Here is an 11,876-nt window from a genome sequence, read left to right as displayed (position 1 = left end):
GATACAAAGTAGCAGATATGTAGGATGAGCAAGTGTAAAGATCTGATGTACAACATGAGGTGAAGAGCATATATCTTATTGCCATTTACTAGAACTGCACATAAGGCAGATGCACTGATAAATGCCCCGTTCTAGGTTACGGACACAGACCTGTATAAAGAACAAATAGGCAAGTCTTCCCAGGTCAACACGAGGGCTCATTATGTTGATTGTGGGGGTCCCAATGGTTTCTCCATATATTTATAATTATCTTTATAAGCTTTCGTTTCTTGTTTCATTCCTTTGGACTCAAATTTGTGTTTCAAAAGTGCTTTAAATTCTCTTTATGCAGTTTGAGCCTGCTTTGATCCAGACTAATGTCCGTGTTCCTCTCTTCTGTTTTCCTCGGTGATGGTCCATCTCTGCATTGGATCGTGGGCCACACAGGAGACTCATGGCTCTTGTCGTTTGCTCCCAGTTAACAGCTTTGGGGAAGATGAAGAGCTGTGCACATCTTCTGACACTGATGGGGAGGTGATCAAACCATTTGAGATTTCCGTGTCCCGGTCCCAGAGTTTCCGCTCAGGAGCATCTGAGAAAGGAAAGTGGACAGAATTGGAGCAGAAACCGAAGTTCAGCTATTTGCTCTCTGCCCACGAAGAAGATAGCACAGAAGTGTCTGCCTGTGAAGGTATTCTTTGCATCACACCCTTCATTAATCTAGATCAGGGATGGCCAATGATAAGAATGTTTTTGAATCACTTCACCACTGCACTCAGCATCTGACAGACCAGAGAGGAAGAGAGAGCAAGGCAGGCTGCAGCAGCTAGCACAGGGCCAAGGGACTGCTTTAAGCCTAGCAAGGAATCATGTGGGGGGCTGGCAGAGGGACTGGATCTGAAGTAGGCAGTTCTTGCCCCTGGTTTATGGGACTCCTTCCTTCCTGGTAGGTTACTGTTTCATACATTTTGAAAACTATTGACTAGAACATACTTATCAGGCTTTATAAAATCTTGTTCCCTTCTGATAAGTACAAAAATTTCACACCCCTGGCCACTAACATTGAGATTCTGTGCCTTTTCTTCCATCTAGAACTATATAGAATCAATCTTCCATATTTCTGTACAACCTTGGGAGATATTTTGAAGGTTTTCTTAGAATAGTTTGTATTATTAAAGCAATAGGTTTTTTGTTTTTAATTTTCCAAATAAAAATATGTATAATAATATGAAATAAGCTTTTTCAAAGAATACATGCCCTATATCCTCACCTGAGTCCCTGTGCTTTCTGACAAATCTCGCCTGCATGAGAATCATGCACAAAGTTTATACCATCCTCTAGAATCTTCATCCTAAGCTTATCTTTCACAATGGGAGCGGATATTCAGAGGCAGGGTAGGCATAGCTTGTGATGGTGGATAGGCCTTGCTAGGGATCCCCTTCTGTCCCCACATACACAAAATAATCCAGAGAGAAGATGCAAAAAGAACAGTAGTACAATATTTCTTAGTGTTTTCCCTAGCAAAGGTCAGGCAAGTCTCTGATTTCTTCATGCCTAGAGCCATGAGTAGACACAGACATTGGAGCAGGGAAGTTTGGTTAAAAAGCTAGAGAAAATGTCACACCATCCACCTTCATGACCTGGTCTCAATGACCTGAGTTCTCTAATCTTTTTTCTTCTTTCTTTTTGGGCCTGTGGTCAGTCAAATCAATGAAGGCAAAGTAGTAGATCTTCCATGTTTTCAACACTAGAAAGAGAAAAAAAGGGCACCGACATTAAGAGAAGATCAAGGAGAAGAAATTTTGATTTGTTGATGAGACAGGGAAGGCAGAAAAAAACAAAGGGAAAAAGAGGTAGACTTAACCAAGAGAACCCTATTTTGGGGAAGCAATAACTTGCTATCCATCATGTAGTTTGACTTATCGATGCAGGCCGATATAACATATTTTATTGCTATTCTTTCCAGCTCAAAGTAAGCTAACAAAGTCCTTCTGTAACCAACCACAGCACCAGTGGCTGCTGACCCTCTGTTATTTCCTCACGCCCTCTCTTGGCTTTTCTTTTTCTCTGGTGCTACATCACAGCATTCCTTTCTCTCCATCAAGAGGGCAAATGTTAGCTAATGAAAGTTAATAGCAGCTGATTCGCTAGGAGTAGCTTGTTTAATTCTGAAGCTAATGGCCCCATTTCCCAGAAGCCCAAGTGTCTGGTTTCTGATTTACACAAATGGCTGATGGTCTGAGAGTTCTGACAACCATTCATACCCTTACCCTTCCTGGAATTAGCAATTACTTATCTCTTGTCATAACTGGAAATTCTGAATTTTTGACAGATGGTGATAGAAAAGGCAAATTTTTCTCTATTAGAGGAAAAAGTCCACTGCATTGAATAAGTTACCTGTAGATTTTGAAGAAAATCAACAAGATTTCATGGGAAAAACTGCATGCCAAATTTTAGATTATCAAGTGCCCTGGAAATGATAATGTAGTTTTAATTGCTTGATTTTTTTCTATGTCATTTCTTTTTGTTCATCTTTACATCAGTGGATTTGTTTCAGTGATCAAGAATAGTGAAGAGATTAAGCATGCACCGCGGAGAGGATTTTTTTTTGGCATGTTCTCTAACCGCGGAGAGGATTTTTTTTTGGCATGTTCTCTATCTATTCATTTAGCTATTTTATTCTACTGTAAGCATAGTTTTCTAAGATCAAATTTAATTGTAGACTATTCCTCTACTTTAAAAATGCATTCAGAAGTGTTGCACAGTGAAATTAGAAGTCCAAATACAAGTATATGAATGGGCTGCTGGTAGATTGTCTCATGTTTCATCTTAAGTGAGATCCTTCATTCTAGATTCAGTGGTAAGGTTATTACAACCATACTCCAGGCAAGATCATTTTTGTCCTGTGTATCTGATTTAGCGTGATTGCACATTGTCACTGCCTTCCTGATAGTGTCAAAGAGGGTTTGGTCTAAGTGGTCTGGATCAGATGCTGTAAGGTTTTTAGGCATGAATGGTGGGCTGCAGAATAATGGTTCACTTACTGGGGCTTTCTTTTTGAGTGGTAACCTCATTTTTGCTTATGGGATAGTTAATTCTTAGGATATTTCATACAAGATAGACCTTACTTTCCTGACGTCATCAAAAACAGCTCAATTGTCCCCAGAATTTGTGCTCAGTTCTGTTTGGGATGGTGTATCAATCATGGTTTAACCAGAGAAATAGAACCAGTAGGAGTACATACATGCATGTACATACATGGTGTACATGTACATACAACATATATATGGGTATGTGCATGTATCTCAAGAGGTTTATTGCAAAGAATTGGCTTATGTGATTGTAGAGGCTGGCTAGGGGACAGAAATACACAGCTCCAGCTCCAAAATCCATAGGGTAGGCTGAAACTCTCAGGTATGAGCTGAAGCTGCAGTTCTTAGGTGGAATTTCTTCTTCTCCAGGCAAGCCTCAGTTATCTTAAGGTCTTTCATCTGACTGATTATCTATGATGATCTCCTTTACTTGAAGTCAACTGACTATGAGCTTTAATCACATCTACAAAATACCTTCCCAGCAACACCTAGATTAGCGTATGATTGAATAATTGGCATCTATACCCTAGCCAAGTTGACACACAAAACTGACCATCAGAGATGTTATGCAGCAGTTTTTGTATATGGGTGGTGATGGGGGAGAGGGGTTTGGGAGTATGAAAAAAGTAATTGGATAATAGGGTTTTATTCCATCAAAGTGGAATATGGACTAAACAAGTCGAAGAATTTCTCTGCTAAAATAAATATGGTTGAGGTGACATAATTGTGGTCTGTAATTTCTAAGAAGCCCGGATACACTTCTCTGACAATAGGCAATTGCTTTTGTTTGTATGTGTTTAAGGTGACATGATCTTCTTTAATTAAAGTCATGGGAAGACTGCTGTATATAAAGGTGAAACACCTTTCTCCTTCCTCCTCCTTGCAACTTGACTTGTACTCCAGATTTGCTTTTTTAATTCATTCCTTGCTAGTCTGTCATGGAAAATGGCTTCTTACATTAGTATAGTTCTCATGTTTTTTTGGTTATGAATAGCTTTTCAAGGCTTAATGCAGCTTTTGAAAATTCTCTTATTACTGATCTAGGTATTATCACCATAGGAGTTAAAGTCATGAGACAATTTTATGGGGCTAATTACTTGGCAAAGTTAGAGTTTGTGCTGAAATCCTGCTGCGTGCTACACATGTTGATGGATAACCCACTGTTTAATAGGACATTTTACTGTTCATGTGTATGAGGAATGGGTGTGCTAATTAGAGACTTAGAAGAAAATTCTGCTTCATGCTGCAGGTTTTTGCACGTGGAGTTTCCCTTATTGTGTCATTTTGTTTTTTTTTTTGTGTGTGTGTGTGTGTGTGTGTGTATGTGAGTGAATTGATTTGTTTTTTGTTTTTATTTTTTTTTAGCTCCCACCAATAAGTGAGAACATGTGGTATTTCTTTTTCTCTGCCTGACTCGTTTCACTCAGTATTATTCTTTCAAGGTCCATCCATGTTGTTGCAAATGGGAGTATTTCCTTCATTTTTATAGCTGAGTAGTATTCCATTGTGTAGATATACCACATTTTCTGTATCCACTCATCCGATGATGGACATTTGGGTTGATTCCAGCTCTTGGCTATTGTGAAGAGTGCTGCAATGAACATTGGGAAACAGGTATACCTTCGACTTGATGTTTTCCATTCCTTTGGGTATATTCCCAGTAGTGGGATAGCTGGATCGTATGGTAGATCTATCTTCAGTTGTTTGAGGAACCTCCAAACCATTTTCCATAGGGGTTGCACCATTGTGCATTCCCACCAACAATGTAAGAGAGTTCCTTTTTCTCCGCAGCCATGCCAGCATTTATCTTTCGGTGTCTTTTGGATTTTTGCCATCCTAACTGGGGTGAGATGGTATCTCAGTGTGGTTTTGATTTGCATTTCCTGGATGCTGAGTGATGTTGAGCATTTTTTCATATGACTGTTGGCCTTTTGTATATCTTCTTTAGAGAAATGCCTGCTTAGCTCTTTTGCCCATTTTTTGATTGGGTTGCTTGTTTTTTTCTTGTAAAGTTGTTTGAGTTCTTTATATATTCTGGATATTAGTCCTTTGTCAGATATGTATTTTGCAAATATTTTCTCCCACTCTGTTGGCTGTCTTTTAGCTCTGTTAATTGTTTCTTTTGCTGTGCAGAAACTTTTCAGTTTGATATAGTCCCATTTGTTTATTTTTTATACTTTTTTTTTTTTCTTTTTTACTGACCGGTAACGGGATTGCAACCCTCAGTGTCGCGCCTGTACCGGGCACCGGCAAGGGGATCGCAACCCTCGGTGTTGCGCCCGCACTGCGCTCAGCCAGTGAGCGGGAACTGGTCTCCACATGGGATCCGAACCCTCAGCGGGAGTGTTGCCATGCTCCCAAGTGGCACACTCTCCAGTGAGCCACTGGGCCAGCTCTATGACATATACTTTGCCATCCCACTTACTCATCCTGTATATATCTTTAGTTTTCTCTCATCCTGGGATGGGGACTGCTGGAGGAGACTGGAAGACAGAGATAAGATATCCTAAGCTGCTCTTTGAGTGTGGGGTCAGCCAGTGAGTGGGAACCGGTCTCCACATGGGATCCGAACCCTTGGCGGGAGTGCTGCCGTGCTCCCAAGTGGCGCACTCTCCAGTGTGCCACCGGGCCGGCCCTATGACATATACTTTGCCATCCCACTTACTCATCCTGTCTATATCTTTAGTTTTCTCTCATCCTGGGATGGGGACTGCTGGAGGAGACTGGAAGACAGAGATAAGATATCCTAAGCTGCTCTTTGAGTTTAGGAAGACCCTGCCAGTTTTTTTTTTTTTTTTTTAACCATGTGAGGGCAAGCTAGACATTGAGGGAGAGGAAAGGGATGGACAGTGTGGGGGAAAACTGTGAGGGAGAGAGAGAGAGATAGAGGAACAACACTAAGCTTAGAAAAACATCGCATCTGAAGGAGTCAGGGAAGGTTCAGGAGTTGCTGGTGCTTTGGATGGACAGGAAGGAAAGGACACACGGGAGGGTTTGAGGACCACTGTGGACAGAAATACACAACTAGCATATTCATGAGCCAGTGCGACCAGAGGTGATGGTGAGTTGCTAAGCAGTAGAAAACGTGCTTTTTAAATTTTATTTTAACATTTAATTGTGCATATTTGTGGGGTACAGTGTATTGTTTCAATACATGCATATACTGTACATTGGTTCACTTAGGGGAGATAGCATAGTTTTGTACACATAATCCACTAGTTCCCCTCCTTCCTTCCCCCTTCCCCTCTTGGCCTCTGGTAACTATCATGCTATTCTCTACTTCTCTGAGAACCACTTTTTTCTTTTTTTCCTTTCTTTTTTCTTTTTTTTTAATAGCTTCTACATATGAGTGAGATCATGTGGCATTTGTCTTTTTGTACCTGACTAACTTTACTTAACCTGATGGTCTCCAGTTCCATCCATGTTGCTGCAAATAACAGGAATTTTTTTAATAGCTGTATAGTATTCTATTGTGTATATGTACTACAGTACTTTTTATCCATTCATCTGTTGATGGGCAATTAGATTGATTCCATCTCTTGGCTATTGTAAATAGTGTTTTGATGAGCATGGGAGTGCAGGTGTCTCTTCGATATACTGATTTAATTTCCTTTGTGTGTATATCCAGTAGTGGGATTTCTGGGTCATAGCATAGTTTAACTTTTAGTTATCTGAGGAATCTCCATACTGCTTTCCACAATGACTGTGGAAAGCAATTTACATTCCCACTAACGATATAGGAGAGGTCTCTTCTCTCTCTATTCTTGCCAGCATTTATTTTCTCTTTTGTTCATAATAGCCATTCTAAATGGAGTAAGGTGATATCTCATCATGGTTTTAATTTGTCTTTCCCTGATGATTAGTGATGTTGAGCATATTTCATATGCCTGTTGGCCAACTGTATGTCTTCTTTTGAGAAATGTCTGTTCAGGTCCTTTGCCCATTTTTTGATTGGGTTATTTGGTTTTTGCTGTTGAGTTGTATGAGTACCTTGTATATTTCAGATATTAGTCCATTTTCTGATGTGTAGTTTGCAAACACTTTCTCCCTTCTGTAGGTTGTCTCTTCACTTTGTTGATTGTGTCCTTTACTGTGCAGAAACTTTTTAGTGTGATGTAGTCCAATTTGTCTATTTTTGCTTTAGTTGTTTGTGCCTTTGTAGTTAGTCTTGTCCAAAAAAGTGCTGCCCACTCCCATTTTGTATAGTATTTCCCCTATATTTTCTTCTAGTAATTTCATAGTTTTGGGTTTTAAAGTCAGGTCTTTAATCCATTTGGACTTAGAGTTGATTTTTGTTTATAAGAGATACGGATCTAGTTCCATTCTTCTACATGTGAATACCCAGTTTTCCCAGCACCATTTACTGAAGACACTGTCCTTTCCCCATTAAATACTCTTGGCACCTTTCTCAAAAATCAGTTGGCTTTAAATACATGGTTTTATATTCAGGATCTTTGTTCTTTTTATTTATTTATTTATCTATTTATCTATCTATCTATCTATCTATTTATTTACTTATTTATTAAGAATATTCATGACATACAAAGCTAATTGTGACCCCTCCTACCCATGGTGTGAGGGCCAGATTCATACTCTGTTCCATTAGTCTGTGTGTCTGTTCTGTAGTATAGCTTTTTAGTGTATTTTGAAATCAGTACTGTGATGCTTCCAGCTTTGTTCTTTTTGCTCGTCATTGCTTTGGCTATTTGGTGTTTGTTGTGATTCCATATGAATTTTAGGATTGTTTTTTCTATTTCTGTGAGAAATGTCACTGGTATTATGATAGGGATTGCATTGAATCTGTAGATCACTTTTGATAGTGTGGTCACTTTCACAATATTAATTCTTCCAACCCATAAACATGAAATATCTTTACATTTCTTTGTGCCTTCTTCAATTTCTTTCATCATGATTTTATAGTTTTTCTTGTAGAGATATTTCATCTCCTTGGTTAAATTAATTCATATATATATATTAATATATATATATTAATTCATATATATATATATTTGGTAGCTGTTGTAATTGGGATTGCTTTCTTGATTTCTTTTTCATCTTACTCATTATTAGTATATAGAAATGCTACTGATTTTTGTATATTGAGTTTGTATCTTGCAACTTTACTGAATTCATTTATCATTTCTAAGAGATTATTTTGGTGGAGCTTTCAGGTTTTTCTATATATAAGATCATGTCATCTGCAAACAGGGACAATTTGATTTCCTCTTTTCCAGTTGGATGCCCTTTGTTTCTTTTTCTTGCCTAATTGTTCTGGCTAGGATTTCCAGTACTATGTTGAATAAAACTGGAAAAAGTGGACATCCTTGTCTTGTTGCAGTTCTTAAAGGAAGAACTTTCTGCTTTTCCCCAATCAGTATGATAATTAGCTGTTGTTTTGGCATATATGGACTTTATTGTGCTAAGGTCTTCCACACTCATTCTACAAGGCAGCATTAACCCTGATATCGAAACTATACAAGAGCACAACAAAAAAAGAAAACTGTTGTCCAATGTACCTGATGAACATTGATGCAAAAATCCTCAACAAAGTACTAGCAAACCAAATCCAGTAACGTATTAAAAAGATAACTCACCCTGATCAAGTGGGATTTATCCCAGAGATGACAGGTTGGTTTAACATATGTGAATCAATAAATGTGATGCATCACATCAACAGAATGGAGGAAAAAACCATATCATCATTCCCATAGTCATAAAAAAAGCACTTGATAAAGTTCAGCACCCTTCATCATAAAAAGGCTAAACAAATTAGGTATAGAAGGAAAGCCTGTAGATGTTTGTGTCAGCAGCAGTGGCATATGTTGTTAAGGTCTTCAGTGGCAAGGGATTTTAGTGTCTCCTATTCTCATTTTTTCCACAATGGGGGAACTTGGTCAAGGGTATTCCCTTTGGTGTTGGGTCTGACCTCACCTGCAAGTAGCTGCAATGATGTTGGATTCCAGGTGCAGGTGCTTAGAGTGACTGTGGAGCCAGGATCCCAGGCTTAGTGTCTCACAAACCTCTTGTGGCACCCAGGTCTTGAGGTTCAGGTTCACTGTCTGTGGCAGTGTTGGATGTCAGTTGCCCACAGCATCCAGATCTGTGGCTTTGAGGCACCCCTGGCAACTGGGGCCCCGTGGGCCAGGTTATAGCTATGACTCTGTCCTTGAAGGGCTGAGTACAGCACTTGCCCAATTCTGGAGAAGAAGGGATGTTCTGGTGGTTTGAGCCTAGGGAGCAGAGTATGGCTGCTATTCAGGAACCACAATAAATGGAGATCAGTTGTCCTTTGGTTCCCAGGGGATGAGGCACCTTGTGGTGATGCCTATAGACCCTGGAGTAGTGGGACTTAGCAATATCTCAGTCTCTGTGATGCGAGGTACAATGGCAGCAAGAACCCAGAATGGCACGGCACAGCTGTTGTTTGGTCCTTGGGGTTAGGGAGCAGCACAGCACTGACTTCACTTTCTGGGGGAAGAAGTGTCTCAGCAGCTCTGTCTCTAGGGCAATAGTTCAGCTTCAGGGAAGCAGAGTACTAGAGTTGTTCGGCCCCTAGGGCAGGGTGTCTCAGCTCAGCCACTGCTGTGTTTCGCTGGGATGTGAGGTACTACACCAGCTCAGCCCTGGAGTGCACAGCTGCTTAGCTTGGCCAAGCAGCTTCTCAGCCAAGCAACTTCTCAGCTAAAACAGCAATTTCCCAGGGGGTTATGCACCCCTTTAGTTTAGTCTCAGGGAACAGGGCACAGCCACAACTGTGAGGGGCAGTTAAAGATTCCCCCAAAAGGAGTGTGCAGCTTTAGGTCCAGCCTGAGGGGGAGGGGCGCACAGCTGCAACTGGGAGGGATTGGTGGAGTGGCTTCACCACTGCTTAGTTCTTCAGGGCAGGGTGTAACAGCTACTGTCAGCTGGATGGGGGAAGTCCGTTCAATGGCAGCTTAGTCTCTGGGAGGAAAGAGTATCAGATACCCCCTAGCAGCAGTTCCAACTCCGAGATGGCACAGTTGAGCCTCAGAAGGCAGGGCAGTGTCAGCTCTTCTGGCAGAGCACAGCTGTGTGGACGCCAGGGAATTCCCTCAGCCTGGCTTAATGCCTATGAGGACTGCCAGAGTCCCCAGTAGTTAGGACGGTAGGTGTCCAAGGTGCTGATGAGGGCTGCTGGGGTCCTCTCACTACCCTTTTCCCCACAGGGAGAAATTCCTCCTGGTTCCCTGCTGCTCCTGGCTGGGGGATAGGGTGCTGGAGGCTAGTGTTTTCTTCCATTCTCTATGTGGCTATCCTGAGTTTCTGTGCTCACTGGCATTTCTGTTACTCCTGTGATGTGCTCCAGGGCTCTCATTTAGTTACTTTTGTCCAAGTGTAGTTGCATATTCATTGTTTCGTCTGCTTTTGTGGGAGACAAGCAGTAGAGTCTTTTAGTCAGCATCTTGTTCTGCCCTCTCCCTCCAGAAATGGGGTTGAATGGGTTGAATGAGGCCAGTTCAGGCCAGACAGGTAAGCAAGGCTAATATTTATGGAAGGCCTGCTGGCTGCTAGATGGGTATTATTTCATGTGTCCAAAATGACCCTCTGAAGGCTTTTATCATTTTTTAAGTAAGGAAATGAATGTTCTGGGAGTTTGAGTATTTTTTAAGTTCTTAAGGCAGAGACAGGAATTAAACCCAAGTCATATGAATCCAAATGTAGTGTTCTTTCCATGGATCAAACAGAAGACTTTTTACTTGGGAGAACCCCTGAAGCCTTTTATGCAGAAGATAATATAGTGAACATGGAAGAGAGAAGGAAGAGTGGTAGAATCGAGAGACTGTATTTTCTCCATATTAGATTACTGTTTTTGCTTTCTAGATCTATTCCCACAGTCTTGTGATTATTAACTCCAACAAAATTGCTAATGTGTGTATTTTATCCTTCTAAATAAATATAGATTTTTTTTGTGCTCATATTATTAGGAAGTGTTAAACCTTCTTGTACCCCACATAATAAGCTAATGGTCTTTTTTGGTTGCATGGACCAAATTTATCCACTGTATGGGTGGAATTATGTTTCTGCAGGTGTTATTGGTGTGGGTTTTGTTTTTGTGGTCTTAGTTGTTGTGGTTGCAGTTGCTCAGTTTCTCTAGGTAAAAAGGTGTAAAAAGAATAATGCATTTGAAATAGTATCCTTATTGTAAATTTAGATTTGGATGGAACCAGCCAACTAAGTTACTTTGAGAATCTGTCTTATGGTGAAGATGATCCCAACTTTGCCCACCCACAGTCCCCATGTGAGAGAGGGGATAACAGACACCATGGTGCATCTCACCAAGAGACTGTTGTGGCCCGAAGCCTCAGTCGCCAATCCACAGACGGCAGCTTGGAGATGGAGACAGCTTTTGATAACCGGGGACTTGAAGATTCCTATGCTACTGACAGCTCCTCCGTGTGGAGTCCAGAGGCAAGTTATTTCTTTTCCATTCTTCCCTTGCTTTAGTGGTGGGCATTCAGTGGCTCCCTCTCTCATCTCCCACTTTCCTCCGCCTTCAGATCTCCCTGCCAACCCCCCAAACAAATTGCTAGAAAGGAAGCATTGCCTTGAAAAACAAAGACCTAAGAAGACTTTATTTGAAATCAATTTTTATTCAGATGTCCAAAGCCCCTATGCATGTCAATAAAAGAATCATAAATAAATTTCTTTTTTTTTTTTTTTTTTTTTTTTCCTTTTTTTGTCTTTTTTCATGTCCGGCAACGGATTGCAACCCTCATTGTCGCGCCCGTACTGGACTGGGACCGGCAACGGGATTGCAACCCTCGGTGTTGCGGCCGCACCTCG

The 11,876-nt window shown here is 40.8% G+C and overlaps 1 protein-coding gene across 1 annotated transcript in view; it reads left to right on the top strand.

Moving 5' to 3' along the window:
• Positions 1 to 461: 461 nt before the first annotated feature.
• The window catches only part of SYT16 (synaptotagmin XVI), a 49,281-nt gene continuing 37,866 nt past the window's right edge, over positions 462 to 11,876 (top strand). The window contains exons 1-2 of the mRNA XM_008582289.1: positions 462 to 670; positions 11,245 to 11,501. Of these exons, the coding sequence (XP_008580511.1) occupies positions 11,427 to 11,501 (75 nt within the window). The 5' untranslated portion in view covers positions 462 to 670; positions 11,245 to 11,426. The remainder of the gene's footprint in view (positions 671 to 11,244; positions 11,502 to 11,876) is intronic.

The sequence above is a fragment of the Galeopterus variegatus genome, unplaced genomic scaffold (assembly GCF_000696425.1).
Source record: "Galeopterus variegatus unplaced genomic scaffold, G_variegatus-3.0.2 Scaffold2558, whole genome shotgun sequence".
Classification (NCBI taxonomy): Eukaryota; Metazoa; Chordata; class Mammalia; order Dermoptera; family Cynocephalidae; genus Galeopterus; species Galeopterus variegatus.
This window is presented reverse-complemented; position numbering and strand designations above follow the sequence as displayed.